The 17,534-nt window shown below is 45.0% G+C and overlaps 1 protein-coding gene across 1 annotated transcript in view; it reads left to right on the forward strand.

Annotated features, from left to right (window-relative positions):
* The first annotated feature begins 500 nt into the window (after positions 1-500).
* SDK1 (sidekick cell adhesion molecule 1) overlaps positions 501-17,534 on the forward strand; it is a 982,790-nt gene continuing 965,756 nt past the window's right edge. The window contains exon 1 of the mRNA XM_070064289.2: positions 501-849. Within this exon, the coding sequence (XP_069920390.2) occupies positions 636-849 (214 nt within the window). The 5' untranslated portion in view covers positions 501-635. The remainder of the gene's footprint in view (positions 850-17,534) is intronic.

Below are 17,534 nucleotides of genomic sequence, written 5' to 3' on the forward strand. Positions count from 1 at the left end.
GCCGCCCTGCCCGCGCGCCCGGCCGTGGGGAGCGCGTGCCGTAGACGCGCCGCCTGCAGTCCCCGCCGCGGGTCCCTAGGGGGCGCAGCCGGCGCGGGAAGTCGCCCGAGTCCAGCGCCGCTGCCGGCGCGAAATTGCAGGCGGGCGGGCGCGTCGAGTTTGAAAACAAGCGAGGGCCGTGGGGGCGGGCCCCGGGAGCGGAGCCGCCTCCCTCGGCCAATCAGCGGCGGGCGGCGGGCGCGGGCGGCGCGTGCGGCCGGGCTGTGAATGGGGAGCGGCGGCGGCGGCGGAGGGCGAGAGCCGGCGCGCGGGCGGGCGCACTTTCTCCTCAGCGCCGGGTGGGGGCGGCGGCGGCGGCGGCGGTGGCGGTGCCTCAGCGCCCGGCTGGCCCCTCTCGGACAGCGCGGCGGAGCCCCGCGTTCCGGCCTGGCGGCGGCGGCGGTCGCCCCGAAGAGCTCCGGGCGTCGCGACGAGAGCTGCCCCCGCTGACAACTTCTCCTCCGCCTCGCTCGACCCCCGCCGCGCCCCTCTCGCGGGCACCCGGGACGCCGCCCCTCGGCGCCGGGCGCCGCGTCCACCCGGGGCCGTCCCGGCCGTCCGGTGCGGCGTGGCGCTCCGGGGGGCAGCTCCTCGGCATGGTCCGGGGTGCCCGGCCCTCGGTGACCGCCGGCGGCCCGCCGCCCCCGGAGCGCGCGGGGTCCTGGCCGGGCCCCTGCCTCGGCCGCGAGCGCCCGGGACCCCGCGCGGCGCCAGGCACCGCCGGGCGGCGGGCGGCAAAGTTCAGCCCGGGCCGCGGGCGGTGGGCGCTGCTGCTGCTCCAGCTGCACTTGCTGCGGGCGCTGGCTCAAGGTAGGCGCGGGCCGGGGCCGGGAGTGGGCTCCGGGGAGACGGGCGCCGCCCCGGGGGCGGGCTGCGGAGGTCGGGCGCCGCTTCGGGGTGCAGCGCGGCGAACTTCGCGAGCGCGGGTGCGCGGTGTCCCCTGCCGCCCCCCGCGAGCCGCCGGGCCAGGACTGCGGCGCGCGGGGTGCCCGCTAGACCCACCCGGGGCGGAGGAGGGGCAGGGGAGCGCCTCGAAGCCCACCCTGCAAAAGGAAAGCCTTGCAAGGGGGGGAGCCCCAGGCAGCCGCTCCTGGAGAGGCTGCCCGAGTCCGACCCAGCGCGCCGAGCTGCAGCCGCTGGACGGGCGTCGCTCTGCGCCCCCGCGGAGTCTGGGCGGCGGTGCGGGGCTCGCCCCCGCGGACCCCCGACCCCCACCCCCCCACCAGCGTCAGGTGCAGCCGCGCCAGCTGCAGGGCGCCCCCTTCCCGGGCAACCCCGGCCTCCCGCAGCGCCCGCCTGCCCCGAGCCCGACCCCCAGGTGGGACCGAGCGGTCGGTGGAGCAAAACTTTCCGTGCCCACAGCTGTGCGGCTTGGCTTTGTTTCCCTCGCCCCGTGGGCCTCGGTTTGGAACACAGGGGTGATCGCTGCCATAGGAAGCGCCGAGCTGCCGGTTCCAGATGACCTCTGGCACGGCGAGGAGGGGTCTCCGTGAAAGGAGCTGTCCCCGGCCGGCCCGAGCCCTCCGCCCGCCCCTCGGCCGGCACCCTGTCCGCTGCAGTTCGCTGTCTTACAAGAGGCGGTGGGGGAGAAACAGCCGCCGACATACCACCCATTTCGGATGAAGTCTGTAGGTTAGCCAGGCTCTTCTGCTGTTGGCAGCGCTAGTCCTATTAACTTTGGGCTGTGTTCATTAGCTGTATCCTGGAAAGCCATCGCGGTGAGGAACTGGGTGCTCGGAGGATGACTGACGTGGGACAGCCTTGAACTCCAGTTCTGCGTCACGTGCGGATGATTTAGCTTACTGCACAGGAAAGGGTTCAAACGCACCAGCATGTTGAGGGTCCGAATTCAAAGCCCGCATGCCACAGTTTAGAAGCGAACTCAACATTTTTAAACTGCTTATCTAATAGTATCTGAATTGTGCCTCCCCCAGGGGTTCATAAATGGGTTCCGTGAGGTCTTACTACGTGAAAACAAATCGTCCTGCTTATGCTCAATTTAACTCCAGCATTAGTTGTACAGTTTTCATTTCTATTTGTGCTTCTTGTCTAATATCTTAGTCTGGAAGCAAGGCGTCTGTTAAGTCATTTTGTAAAATGGGATCTGGATTGCCAGAGAAGCCAGGTTTAACTGAAGAAATTGAAATCACTTGATTTGACCTTTAGAATAGAAATGGTGTTTTATTATTGAGTTTCTTTTAAAAAGTGACTTTTTTTTAAAAAAAAGTGACTTGCACTTTACAGTAAGATATTTGCATTTATGTGTTTGAAGATGTGCGCAGATTGAAACAGTGGGGAAAATCGGTGGCTTTGTTTTGAAGTTTATTACATGGATGTAAAGTTTTGGTCATTGGCACTCTGAAGGCTGTTTGAAGTATTTTTACAGCTGAAAAATGAATGAAAATACGTTAATTAAAATACTAAGGCAACTGCTAAACTTTCTTAGGAATATTTTATTCCTTGTCAGTAAAAACATTGGTATCTGTTTTACATTTATATGGTTTGTAAAAGTGTACAGATCTTTTAGTGTAGAATTTCAAATAGATTGTCACAAATTTTAAATTCATTGACAGGTTTCTGTTCTCTGTGCTCTGTGAAATGTGTAATATATCCATCATTTTTTATATCATATTGAAAATTCATATTACAGAGGAGATGTCACCGTTTGACAAAAGCTCATGTATCTTGAAAATGAAAATTCTGGTGCTGCTATAGCGATTTCTGATGGGAGGATGAGCCGGTCATATGCAAGGAGTGTGATCTCTTGAATCTTATCAGATACAATGTAATATTCTAAATGGGGTAGTTACCAGTAAGTTGCAACTGGTCATAAGCACCATGTTGTTACTATGTAGTGAGGTGAAGCTATTGGGTAGGCTGGGTCATATCATCCTGGGGGAGAATAAATGCATCCTTTATCAGTATAAGTTACATATAATCAGCAGAAGTTGCAAAAGAAGATATTGTTGACCCTGGAGGCAGTTCAGATCTTACCAAAAACAAAAACAAAAACCACCTTTTTAATGTTCTGGAGTAACTCTGTTCTACATGGTAATAAGGAGTTGCACACAGATTATTGGTGATTATTTAATTGCTTGTGACTTTTCTAGATACTTAGAAAGCCAAATCTTTAACTCTGAAAGGCAGGTGGCAATACACACTTTCTTTATACTTTCTGCTGAGAAGATAGGAGTGGCTTGGGAGAAGGATGGATCCTAAGTATCGCATGTGGTCAGTGGTACCTTTAGCTTGACTGCTGATGTATTGGTTCTGGTGGTTTTCAGGACACATCATAGATGGAGTTTGTACTCATCAGTCCCAGAGGGATAGGAGTGCTCTTGTCAGTTACGGTCCCTGGTTGTTCATAGCATGCAGTTTCTCCCTGCAGTTGTTTCCAGTCTCTGAGGCCAGTGGTTATCAAACTTGGAGCACACACTCTCCCCCACCCACCGGCTCCCTGGGGGATTGGTAAAACTTTAAGGGACCACCTCCTTCTGTGCTAACTTGAGCTGCAGCTTGCTTTCTCTGGAATTGTGGCATACACTTGAGTTTCAGAACCACTGATGTGTACTGCTTTGTTTCTCCTCACTCCAGTCTGCTGATTTCCCCAGAACTCTCTAAGCTGGTGTTTCTCAAGCGTGGGTGCACATTGGAGGCACTTGGGAGCTTTCAGTGTTGCGCCTCCATCTCTCTTCTAGACTTTGTTGAATGGATTTGAGGTTTGACCTGGCTGTCGAGAGAGCCAGGCTGTCCAGGTGATTAGAATGTGTAGCCAAGTCTAAGAACCGCAGCGCTTAGCCTTTAAGTGAGATCACAGGATTCAGTTTTCCTTCAGACATTGTCCTGGGCATCCAGTCATCCCCCAAGTCATTCCAGCAGCTTATGGACCTTAAACCTGTCTACTAACTAACGCCTGTCCCAGGTTCATGATCTCTCTGAGCTACTTGCTTTTAAGCTGCGAGTTCTGTTTATTCCTGTGCAGACTGCTGAGCTCCTACTTGGGTGCTCATCTGGAGCATGCATCATAGTCACCGGTGAAATCCTAAAAATAATTGAAAATTTGAGCTCCACTTGAGGTCTGTTGACTCTCAGAATTGGGCATTTTTTAGAAGTTTGACAAGTGATTCTTGTCTCTCTTGTTACATTTTTATTCTTGTGATGGTTGATCTCATAATCTCTGGGTTCTCTGCCACCCTAGCATGCTTTCCTGTGGCCAGGATCACTTGTGTTAAGTCAGTTCCCAGCCCTGGGTGGTCTCCTAATTAGGCTTTTCTGTCAGTTGTTTGCTGGGGAAATTACAGCACAGTGTTAATCGAGGTCACTGCAAGTCTGGTTTCCTTTGAGCCCGCACTGCCTTCTGTGAATCGACAAGTGATTCGTTGCCCCTCTTCCTCTTATCCCTGGCCCCTTCCCCTCACAACTTTAACTTGAGTTTCTAGGAGTCCCAGGCTACCTTGCTTGGGCTGTTGCATATTTAACAGGTGGTTGTTGGCTACCTTGTTGGCCTTGCAAATCCAGTAATAGCCATTATCACCCTGTACATCCAGGAAGCTTCCTGTGCTCTCAAATATTTAGGTGAAACAAAGTGGAAAGACTGCAAGTTAAATGGGTAATTAAGTGATGAATGATAAGTCTTTCTAGTTAAATGTACCAACTGCCTTGTACAAGGGCACTTCAAAAAATTCCTGGAAAAAATGGAAGTATGTTGGCCAGAAAAGTTGTGAAATTCATGCATTTTTTTTCACCATACCCATAGCCATGGGCTTTTTGAGGAGCCCTTGGGTGGTTTTTGCTGCCTAGGATGGGGTGTGTGAGATGGCGTTGGTCTGTGGCAGGCAGTGTCATTCTGCTTGCTCTCTGTCCTTCCTCAAGGTGTCCAGGAGCCGGGAGACTAGGGATATTGCCTGACTACACATAGAGAAGGGAATGCACATAGCAGCAGGAGGAAACAAGCTGGATTGTGATGGCTCATGGCTTCAGTTTCTCTAAGCAACTTAGAAAATGGTAATTCTGAAAGTAGGCCCTTGAAGTCCAATTCATGAAAGCAGAGGGTGGGAATGAAAATCTGGGTGAAAGGGATAGTATGAAGAAGAGGAACACTTAGGTTAGAAAATGCAATACTGTTGATTTCAGTTTTATTGTTTAAATACTCTTGGTATACAATGATACATTGTGTGTAATGTAGCTGAGTATCTTAGTTCATGTAGTCCTTTTATTCTGATTTGACTTCAGTGGTTCTGTAACACATTTTCTTAGTTTCCCCTGAATTTGTACACTTCCCAATTAAAAAGTCATGAACAACTGTACCCATAATCCTGAGGGAGAATATACGGTTAGTTGAGCCTGCAAGTGGCACCTTCTGCCATCCTCTGGTGGCACATAGAAATTACAGTTAAAATTTTTAGTGAATTCCTGAAATGCAAATCCATCATAGTTTGACCATACCTGAGACCTGTTGTGAAGAAGTTTATTGCAATTAATCTTGGAACTTCATTATATTAACACTAGTTTTACTGTATCCAAACATACACACCCACAAATATTTGGGATCATTGCTTCAGGAATCTGTTTATGCATTTGCTGTGTTGGTATTTAGGTGATCTGGCTTCCTGACAGTTCTAAAGCCAGAGACTCATTGCATTAGGCTGGCCCCATTCCCCTGTGGTTATTGTGGGAATGAGAATATTTTTAATAAAGCTTTCCTAGAAACACGATGTAGTGAATGGAGAAGGCATTGGGCTAAGCGCCGGTAGCTCTGGTTTTATTTCGTCTGTGACTGCCTTGCAGTGTGAGCAAGTCGGGTAGCCTCTCTCGCTCTGTTTGCTCGTCTATAAAGAGGGAGGCGGTTAGACTCACTGTTCAAATCTGTTCTGCTCTGATTCTCTGATCTTCTGTATGTTGTCACATCCTTTCTGCCCTCACCAGACTCTCTAAGTGTGTCTCCTCTTTGGGGATTCTGTAATTCCATATGTCTTAGTCCCTGGAATTTAACTCTCTTCATTTTAGTTTGCCAGGTATGTTCAGTGTTGAAGACAGCATTTCTCCTGAGATGCTGCTAACACATGATGCACTTACTCTAGCCTTACAATGGTTCATGCTCAAAATTTTAGGTTCTCTAAAGCAAAGTAGTGGCATAATTTATCAATGTAAGCTGTAAATTTGGAGAATTAAATAAGCATCTTATTTTAAGAAAATTTATCTAAGTGGTCAGAAGAAGAAAGAGTAATGAGATTAATAGAAACCTACCAAAGGTAATTGATGCTCTGAGAGATATAACAAGATATGGGATAGGAATTGGTTGTAAGTGTTGCTGTTTACTGGACAGTGACCATAAGTAATGAAAGAGATTAGTAGTTGGTGTTTGAGTTTTCTGTGCTCAACCTCATGTTGTTTTGGCTTAATTGTCTTCATTATGGACTTTTAGTAAAGCAGAGAGTCCTTAAAATTAACACAAGAATTATTTTTCACTTTAATAGGCTTAGTTGACACTAATGCTCAGGCAATATCTAGTGAAGATACAGCTATCAATCCAGTTTCTTGACAACTGATATGATTTATTTATTTACTGATCTTTGGAGATTAGCTTGTTGAATGGGGCTAAGAAGGTACTTCTTGATGTTTTTGGCTTTGTTATATTTTAAAAAATATTATGATTTTTAATCGAGTAGTCTTTGCAGATGTGAGCTTTAGAAAATGGGCTAGACCCTGGAACTCATATTATGATGCAGAAAAAAAATCAGGTTTTGGTGCAGTGGTGTGCTGCTTTTTCTGAACTCTGTATTCTGGATTTGATTCTTTAGCATGTGAGATTTGCAGTGCTCTGTAAGTTTGATTTAACACAGGTGATGTTTTCAAGAAAAGAATATGGGGAAGTAACCAAAGAGTGACTGTGGTGGCCTAGGGGAGGAATATGAATCCTACTATTGTCTCTGTGACTATTGATAATAATTGGGGATGGGAACTTGAGTACCCCAAGAAATCTGAGTATTTCAGACATGAAATAAGGAATTTTTTTTTATGTCATTGTTGTAACCTAGTCACATTTACACAAGGTGGTCACTTCCAGGGGTGGTAGTGTCTGTGGGTTTGTTTTTTTTTTTTTTCAATGTAGTCATAAATTTATTTGTGGTATGTTTCTGATTGTCAGGGTTTTTTTTCAGAGTGAGGTTCAGTTCTGCCTTGACTTCTCCCTAGATGTTGGAGATGATGCAGAAAGAACAAGATTGTGTGTGACCAAGCCCCTCTGTACGATGGAAGTCAGTGTTGATTTTATATACAAACCACCAGATGGCAACAGAAAAAGTCTTCGCATAGAATATAATCTGTGGTTTCCACAACTCCATTGTTTCTTCTGTGGCACACTACTTTACAACATATTTATGCAATAGGTAAAATTTTTGGTTAAGAACAAGATGAGTTTATAATACTTGATGATGCAATATCACAACTAGGAAAGAGGATGGTGGGGAAGGATCAGTCACCTAGATAGAGTTGGCATTTATGCTGTGTTGTGTGGGCTGTACCCAAAGAAACAGGGACATAACATGATGTGTATTTGTTTAAATGATTATTTATTTGAAAGTCAGTTGAACAGAGAGGGGCAGAGAGAGAGAGAGAGAGAGATACCTACCTGCCATTCGCTGCTGGTTCACTCCCCTACCGGCTGCAACAGATGGAGCTGTGCTGATCTGAAGCCCGGAGCCAGGATCTTTGTCCGGGTCTCTCACGTGGGTACAGGGGCCCAAGGACTTGGGCCATCCTCTACTGCCTTCTCAGGTCTGCCATCCTCCACAGCAGAGAACTGGATCAGAAGTGGAACAGCTTTGACTTGAACTAGCACCCATATGGGATGCCAGCACTGCAGGCAGTGGCATTACCGCTTTGCCACAATGCGGGCCCTGATTTGTATTGTATAGTTATGCTTTTACTTCTGATGTAAATTGTTAGTACTTTAAATTTGAGAGGCAGGGAGAGACAGCTTGTGCTCCAATCTACTGTTCAGTCTTCAGATACCTGCTGTGTTTGGACCAAGACTGAAACCAGCCACCAGGAACTTTTTTTTTTTTTTTGACAGAGTGGACAGTGAGAGAGAGACAAAGGTCTTCCTTTGCCATTGGTTCACCCTCCAATAGCCGCCGCGGTCGGCATGCTGCGGCCGGCGCACCGCGCCTATCCGAAGGCAGGAGCCAGGTACTTCTCCTGGTCTCCCATGGGGTGCAGGGCCCAAGCACTTGGGCCATCCTCCACTGCACTCCCGGGCCACAGCAGAGAGCTGGCCTGGAAGAGGGGCAACCTGGACAGAATCTGGCACCCTGACCGGGACTAGAACCCGGTGTGCCGGCGCCGCAAGGCGGAGAATTAGCCTACTGAGCTACGGCCACCAGGAACTTGATCTGGGTCTCGCGTGTGAGTGGCAGGGACCCAATTACTTGAGCCATCATTGCTACTTCTAGGATTTGGATTAGCAGAAGCTGGGCTCTGGAGCCAGAGCTGAGCATTGAGCCCCAGTACTCTAATAGGGACACAGGTGTCTTAACTGGAAGGGCAAATGCCTGCCCCTGATTTTTTTTTTTTTTTCCAGATTTCATCCAGCCCTTACTGTGATGGTTTGGAGAACATAAAGGAAAGCATGAGCTTAACCTAAAGCATTTTATGTAACATCTTTAAATGGAAGAGGTGCATGAGTTTAGAAACATAGACTGTATGTATATATATGCTAGGCAAAGGTATTTTTTACTTTATATGGAATTTCAGTTTTTGCCTTGTAGGCATACTATCTTTAAGTGTGTTACCTTATTTTTAAGCCTTTTTCTTAGCAAAGAATCTTGGTTGCAAGCTAGAAACTTAGTCTGAACTACTTTAGAGAAAAAGGATTTTTTTGGAAGGGTTCTGGGGTATCACAGTGTAATGAGAAAAATACCTTGAAATGTGGGCAGGTTTAGGTTTCTGCTCTGCTTCAGGAGTCACTGGAGCCAAGTGCTGAAAACCTCAGGTGCTGTCCTTTTAGTCATCATCTCTCAGTTTGCTCCTCTTTCTGTCTTGGCATCATTTTTGGCTCACTGAAAATTGCTTTGTTACTGAAACCCAGATGTCACCAATACTTGCATTCCTATAGTTTCAGACTCTGGAATAAAGATGGACTTAAAGCTATGATTTTGAGTCTCAAATTGATGAAAAAATAAGATTTGTATTTTTAAATCATCTTTTGGGGAGGATGTGCTTTTTTGGTTTGTTTTGCACAGTGGAGAATGGGTTAAAAAATCATCAATTATTTTTCACTTTATGTTTCTGTGTGGGAGCAAACTGTTGAAATCTTAATGTGTACTAAACTGATCTTCTGTATATAAAGAGAATCGAAAATGAATCCTCATGTGAATGGAAGGGGAGAGGGGATGGGAAAGGGGAGGGTTGCGGGTGGGAGGGACGTTATGCGGGGGAAGCCATTGTAATCCATAAGCCGTACTTTGGAAATTTATATTCATTAAATAAAAGTTAAAAAAAAAAGGGAATATCATTATGTTCTTAGACCTGTAAATACAAATCATGTTAACCTGTTAAATTAATTAAAATTAATATAAAAATAAAAAAAAGAAATGAGAATGGAGATGAGTTAGGCTGTAGCAGCTGGGCAAGGGTGGTTCTTGGGCTGGAGGAAGGTGGATGCCATTGAGGTTAGAGAGGAAGAAGATGGTCAGAATTTGGTCATAGGTTGCAGATGTAGGTGAGTGAGAAAATAAGGGTGATTTCTGGTTTCTGACTTGCATGACTGGTTGGTTAGTAAGTTTTTCACTGTGATTGGACCACCACAGCATGGGCAGTGTGATCCTGATTTTGGTTTTGAGTGCATTAGGGTGAGGTCCCTATAGAAGAAACCAGGCAGAGCTTTTAAGAGGCTGTTTGGGGCCGGCGCCGTGGCTCACTGGGCTAATCCTCCACCTTGCGGAGCTGGCACACCGGGTTCTAGTCCCGGTCGGGGCACTGGATTCTGTCCCGGTTGCCCCTCTTCCAGGCCAGCTCTCTGCTGTGGCCAGGGAGTGCAGTGGAGGGTGGCCCAAGTGCTTGGGCCTGTACCCCATGGGAGACCAGGAGAAGCACCTGGCTCCTGCTTTCGGATCACCACGGTGCGCCGGCTGCAGCGCGCTGGCCATGGCGGCCATTGGAGGGTGAACCAACGGCAAAGGAAGACCTTTCTCTCCCTCTCTCTCTCTCTCACTGTCCACTCTGCATGTTAAAAAATAAAAATAATAAAAAATAAAAAAAGAGGCTGTTTGGATGGATGGTTTTTACAATCACAGGAAGGGTAGGGGCTTTGGGTACAAGTGCTTGTGGAGATAATATACACTGTTTAAGAGGCTGGACTTGGTATAACATAAAACTGACTCAGCCTCGTGCTAGCTGTGTTTTCTTGAGTTGGCTACTTAATCTTCGCGCTTTACTTTCCTCATCCCTGAAGAATTGTGTAGTAGTTGAACCTTCTTCATACAGGTATTGTGAGGATCAACTGATAACAGGTGAGGTGCTTCACACCTTATCAGGTACATAGTATGCAGTTAGTACTTGTGAGGTGGTGTTACTGTTTACACGTTGGTGGCAAGAAATCCACAAAATGTCTTCTCATAGTATTAGTGCATAATGAGTCACTGTATTGGAGATGGAGAATGTGAATGCTTCATATAAGGAGAGAGATATTATAGGAATATTAATCTGATTATGGTTTACTGGAAGAATTATAGAGGGGAGAGTTAAGGGCATATATTAGGAAGTGATTGATAACATAGCGATAACAAATATATGACCGGGGCTGGTGCTGTGGTGGAGTGGGCTAAGCCACCGCCTTCAGTGCTGGTATCCCACATGGGCGATGGTTGAGTCCCAGCTGCTCCACTTCCAATCCAGCTCTCTGCTGTGTCCTGGGAAATCAGTAGAAGATGGCCCAGTGCTTGGGCCCCTGCACCCCCGTAGGAGATTTGGCAGAAGCTCCTGGCTTCTGCTGTTGCTACCATCTGGGGAGTGAACAAGCAGATGGAAGACCTCTCTCTCTCCCTCCCTCCCTCCCTCCCTCCCTCCCTCCCACTCTGCCTTTCAAATAAATAAATAAATCTTAAAAAAATAAATTGAACAGTAAAGAAAAAATGAGGTAGTGTTGGAATAGAAAAACTGGAATGATCAAAAAATATTGCTGCAGAGAGGTGAATGAGATGAGTACTAAAAAGACCATTGGATTCATTGATTAGATGGGAAATGGTGATCTTTTCCAGTCTTCTGATTTCACTAAAATTCTAGGAGTGAGATATAAGATGAATTAGAATTATTAAATGAGTAGACAGGCATTTGAAATAGTGACAAAATGATTTTAGTATGTCTTGGGAATTTTTTTTTACCCCAAATTTGAAAGTTGTTGTCAAGGCTGAAAAAAATGTAGGCCATTGTCATTGGCAAAATGGAAGTAATCATCACAATTCTCTGAAGTTAATGTTCCAGCTTCGTATGTTCTAACTACTGGAGGCTTCCAGCGACATTGCCAACACAGCTCATATGGAGACTGCCCATCTTACTCTCCTATAAGCACCGAAATTGCTGACAAAATATAGCAACAATAGTCCGAAGCATTTGCGAGCTTGACTTGTGCCAGAGGTGAAAACTGAGAGCTGGGAGGGTACAAGTGCCACATCTTGGTCTGGAGGGTCTCTTGAAGGAGCAGAGGAGGTGTGAGGCCTGCATACAGTAGGAGGGTGGAGTGGAGGTCCTTCAGCACAGACTCATGGTGGGCTGTTGCATCTGTGAGAGAAGGCTGAGAACAACTTGACTGCTAGTCTGAGAAAGTGCAGAGAACCTTGTCCTTCAGGGCTGGTGGTAATTGGGATTAATAATAAACAGTAAACCAACAAGACATCTAAATTCCAAAGCTGCAGCTCACAATGGGAGTGAGTTCAAATCCACAGTTTCTTGAAATCTAACCATCAAGCTGAGAAATTAGCACAGAACCTAGCCCACAACTGTGGACACTAGTAGAGCCCTTAGAAGGAACTGTGATGCTGTCCTGCAGAGCCAGGTCATTGTGTCTACTGAAGAAACAGCTCATGCTGAAGCTGAGCTCACGGTACACAGCTGTCCAGCCACACAGTGAAGTGAATTACTGTGAAAGAGAGCAGAGTATCAATAGGATAATTAGTACTTCAGTAGGTAGAGATGCTAGGACATGTGAAAGAGATTATTTATTTAAAATGATTGGAGATAAGAGGGAAGACCCCAGTGAAAGATTGCAGATGAGAAAAAGAACATGGAAAAGAACCAAATTGAATTCTTAGAAATGGAAATTATAGTCATTAAATTTTAAAAAGTAACCTCAATGGGCAGGTTAAATAGTTGAGTAGATATAATCGAAGAGAAAACTATTGATTTTAAAGGAGATTGGATCAGACTGCTTGGAATACAGTACTGAGGAATAAAGAATGGAAAATGAGAAGTTAAAACTCATGAACTTTAGAATGAGAGGTTCAGTATTACCTTCTGTGAATTTCTAGAAGTAGGGAGTAGGGGAGGAACTATTAGAAGATAAATGGGTGAGAAATCTTTCACATTCATTGCAAGGCCCGAGTTCTTAGGGTCTAGAAGCGTAGTGAACATCAAGCAGGATTGAAACAAAGTCAAGCCTAGACACAGCGTAGGTGCAACACTAGGAAACAAGCACCTGAGGACAGTGGATGTCTGCATCGGCAGGTGACTCTAGGAAATGACAGTGTGTTTTATTCTTGTAATTTGCTGATGGTGGATTCTAAGTGTTCTTGCTACAAAAAAGTTTGTGAACTACTGGGCATTGTAATTGACTTTAGCCATTCTGCAGTGTATATTTATTTCAAAACAACATAGTATACATGATAAGTGTGGTTTTTGTCAATTAAGGAGAGCATAGGTAATTCAGTTTGCTTTAGCGAGTAAGATGTGTAAGGCAGTAAAGGCATAATGATAAATAAAATTGTTTGTTACTTCATGGGGCTTACATTTGATTAGGGCACAGATGCACTGATACTTAGATACTGCAGTGCAGTTCACCCTGGCTGGTGGAGGGGTTGAGGTGAGGTGGAAGCTTTAAAGCCACAGAGAGTCTGAGAGATCAGCTTTTGGGACATGAATGGGGTAGAAGTAGCAGGCCCTGCTTGAGGTGCGGTGATTCGGAGAACAGAGATGAAAGAGGAAGAAAGACTGAGCCAGAGGACTTGAACTTGGTGCTTATAGAATAATAGGATTCTTGCTGAACAGGTGCCAAACATCAAGACCTCCATGTTTAGGCAGTGAATTTCAAGTTACATTCTGAACTGGGGTTTTGCTGCCATGGATAGGGGAAGACAAAACTTGGGTCTTCTTGGCTTTCAGCTACTTTAAATGCCAAAAGGATAAGGTATTTTTTAGCAACAATTCAAAGAAGCATATACATGGAAAAGTTCATGGTTAAGATAACCTTAGTGCTTGAGAGTTAAGGACAGTTGAGAATGCAGTCATTTTTGTTGATGAGGTCACTTGATATTTAGTTGGCTAATGGTTGCTCACCAACAACTCCTTAACTTTGAAAGTTACGTATATCTAATGTGGAGGATTACAGTTCGTCAAAAATTGTCTACATTTCTAACTGCTGTTTTCTGTGCAACCAGAAGCATTAAACAAGGTGTGGTATGCTTCTATGTAGATAAATTCTTCACAGCACATAAAAAATTTAGCATTTATTAACTGTGACTAAAACTTAGAAAAAAAATCACAAGTACTTGGCCTTCAAAGTTTTTGTTTCTTGGATGAATAAACTGAGTTTCATTTTAGATACCCTTGGCAACAAAAGAGATTTTTAAAAAACAATGCCAACCTCATTTGGCATGTGAATAAATTATCCCAAATCAGTTAGTGAGGACACATTGGGCGACCTAACCTGCTCTGTGATTTTGCTTTTATGGTATAGGCAGGGTTGGCTTGAGTCCTCTGTCTCTTGTGTTCCAGTCAACACCAGGTGATCCTGGCCAAAATGAAGAGGATCTGAATCTTTCTGGCTGCTTTTTTAGTGGATCATATAGCATGTATGAGGACTACAGTACTGTGTAGGTTTTAGGAAGGGCGCTGTAGAGTGGCTCCAGTTGACATGAAAAGTGTTCAGCATATATGAGAGGTCTTGGAGATGTTCATGGAAAATGTATACTATGAAAAAACTGCATGGATTTCTCATTTTCTTTGTATCAAAGAGCTCATCTTTTAAATTTGATTTTCCATGAACTTTTGAAGTGCCTCTGTACAGTGGAAAAGGATCTGGAGCCAGAACACTGAGATGGCAGTTGCCTCTTGGTGAGTAGGATTGTGGGTCTTTCCTTTTATTTGTCTCTGTTTTCTGATCTTCTTTGATGAGCATCTGTTGCTTTTTAAAGAAGGAATGATGTAAAATCTCAGAAAAACAAAGTAATGGGGATATAACATTAGGTAAACAGCAAATAAGAAATTACTTGTTTTTTTATAGTGTAATGAGTATGGTTGAAGGAGTAGGCCAGCCTGCTTGACACAGTTATCTCTGTGTTGTAGAGGGGGAGGAATATTCTTTTCTTTTTCAATAGTCTGTTTCAAACAGCAAGCATTTGTAACCTTTTTAAATTATGAAAGCAATTAAAATTGAATGTAATGTGGTGTTAGTGGATTTTAGGAGGAATCGGGAATTAAGGAGTTAATTGGTTCATCCTGAGAGCATGTGAGTGGACATTGGATTTTAGTGCTTGTTTTCTATTTGAGCTTAAATTAAATTCTGTTTGAACTTAAATTATTGTTTGGGGCCTTATTTTGTTCATGTATTTGAAAAAGGCATGCCATGCCGTTTCTTAAGTTACAGGCTCATTGTAAGAACAAAAAATTCCTTTGAAAGATGAATTGATAAACATATTTGTACCATTGATTTCTGGTTAGTGCTGTTTAATCTTTATGATTCTACTGTCAGATTCTCCCAATAACAACTCTGATATGGAATCTATGTAGTACATTGACTTTTTTTATGGTGGTATGCACAGTAATATTTGAAACATGTAGTTGTAAGTGAAAATTTGTGAATTTAAGTGTTCATGAATTTAGTATGTAGAGTATTTGAGTTTTTTAAATATACACATGTAAATTAGAGCATTTTTTTGTGAATGCTGTAGTGTAGTAGGCAACTACTGGGTGGCACCTGACTGACTACAATAGACCAGTTTCTGAGAGTGCACTGACACATGTCGGGGACCCACTGGCCATCTCTGCCCATCATGACCCGCCTTGTTTCTATGGAGCTCTACAAATCCCTATAGCCTGGAGCTGGTCTGGTTCTTGTCTATACTGAGGTTTGGATGTTAGATTTTTACTCAAATTTGTTTTCCAGTGAATTCCCTCTTTATGCTTAAACTGTCCAGAATTTCTGCTCTTTAAGCAAATAGTATTCAGACCTTTTAAAAATGGGTGGGGAGGGCACTAATAAGCATTGCCAACAATTTTGGAAGAACATAAAATTACAGCAGTTCTAAAAGTAAAGGTAAGTAGAGAAATGATGATTTTTTTCACAGCAACTTCTTTATTTTACATATATAAACTTCATGCATTTCATAAGTACAAATTTAGTAACATGATTCTTCCCTCCACCCTCCCTCCCTCCCTCCCAAATTCCCACCCCTCTTCAAGAGTAGTATTCATTTCAACAGATGAAATTAGTCTTCAAGTTTTAGGGGTTTTGTTTGCATCTGGAAAATTCCATGTCCTAACCTTGCTTAGATGGTTCCATGCTTCATCTTCCTTATTAATTTCTAAATGTTAGCTTTGTTCAGTGACCATATTCCCCTGGGTCTGTCCTCTGCCATTCCTCTGTGCTTTGTTGACTATGTTAGAGTAGCCTTTCTTCTTTCCACGCCTCTGTCTAGGTTTCTGCAATGTCTTCTCTGGGGTCATAGGAACAGCCTTTTCCTTTCCATGGGTAGAAGCTGGTTTGGTCCATACTTAGGAGGTGAGCAGTGTTGATGATGAAGACATCTAAAAAGGATGCTGGATTAAAATGGGCATTCCTTTGTTCTTTAGATTGTCCAGATTTTGTGAGCAGAGGCTGCCAAAGTGTCTTTTCATTACAGGATCTTGGTTTTAGCAGTTATTTTATTATGTATGTATTTATGAAAAATGACATGAGTTGGTTAAATTCTTACCATAGCAAAATGCAGTAGTAAAAGTATGTACTTTCCGGATTCTCAAACCCACAGTTGCCTTTATTTAAGGCTGCCACTGTTCCAGTCCCGGAAATGTTGGTTATTCTATGTGTATTCCCTCCAGTCTTTTGTCTTATACACCTGGTAGTATACTAGAGTGTGACTGGAGCACACTTACCTGTTTAGACTTACTGTATCTTAGATGTTACTTCATATTAGCACATACTGATTGTTGCTCCCCCTCTTCGCGGAGGAACGACACAGGACCCTGCGCTGTTCTTTTGTCTGCTCAGCCCTCCCCGGGTTTGCTGCTGGTCCTTCCCGGGTTGGCTGCTGATCCTTCCACCTCCGTGGAGGGGCGGCTCCCCCTGCCACTTTCCCCACTTCTGCGGGGGAGCGGCACACCGCCGGCCGGCTCTCTCGGGGGCTGCTCAGATGTTATCCGGATGTTCCTGGTGCATGTTGTCTCTCTCCTCCTTTATAGTCCTCTTCCACCAATCCCAACTCTGCTACCCACACGCCGAGCATGCTGCTCTCCTCCAATTAGGAGCAAGATCAGCTCCTGCAGCTCAGTCAATCAAATTGGCGAGAGGCAGCTGTGTAAAAGTTGTTTCCTCCTCTCCCAGCGCCATATTGTGGGAGAGCAGATGCATAGAATAAGTCTTAATTCCAGTAACTTAGTCTAGTCTGAGTTGCTCCCCACACTGATACCTTGTTAACCTATGTACAAGGGCTGGCACTGTAGCATAGTGGGTAAAGCTGCTGCCTACAGTGCCGGCAACCCATATGGGTGTCGTTTCGAGTCCCAACTGCTCCACTTCTGATCTAGCTCTCTGCTATGGCCTGGAAAAGCAGTAGAAGATGGTCCAGTGCTTGGGTCCCTGCACCTGCGTGCAAGATCCAGAAGAAGCTGCTGGCTTCTGCCGTTGCTACCATCTGGGGAGTGAATGAGCAGATGAAAGACTTTGTCTCTTTCTCTCTCTGCCTCTGCCTCTGCCTCTCTCTGCCTTTCAAGTAAATAAATAAATCTTAAAAAACCTACGCACATAGAAACTGTGGTTTAAGTCAGGTTTTAAGTCATGTACTGTAGTGTGGTGTCATGAGTCTTAGAGCTGAATTCAGATTCTGACTCTGCCATTCATGAACTGTGTGACCTTGAGCAAGTTATGTAATCTGTGTGTGTTTCAGCTGCTCATTTATAAGACAGAGTTACTCTTTCACAAGGTTTTTCTAAGGATTAGAAGACATAATGTATGTAGAACACTTAGCACTGTGTCTTGCTTAATAAATCATAACCATTATTGTAGTCAT

This window comes from Oryctolagus cuniculus, chromosome 19 (genome assembly GCF_051225735.1).
Source record: "Oryctolagus cuniculus isolate XC-2025 breed Fujian yellow rabbit chromosome 19, ASM5122573v1, whole genome shotgun sequence".
NCBI classification, from domain to species: domain Eukaryota; kingdom Metazoa; phylum Chordata; class Mammalia; order Lagomorpha; family Leporidae; genus Oryctolagus; species Oryctolagus cuniculus.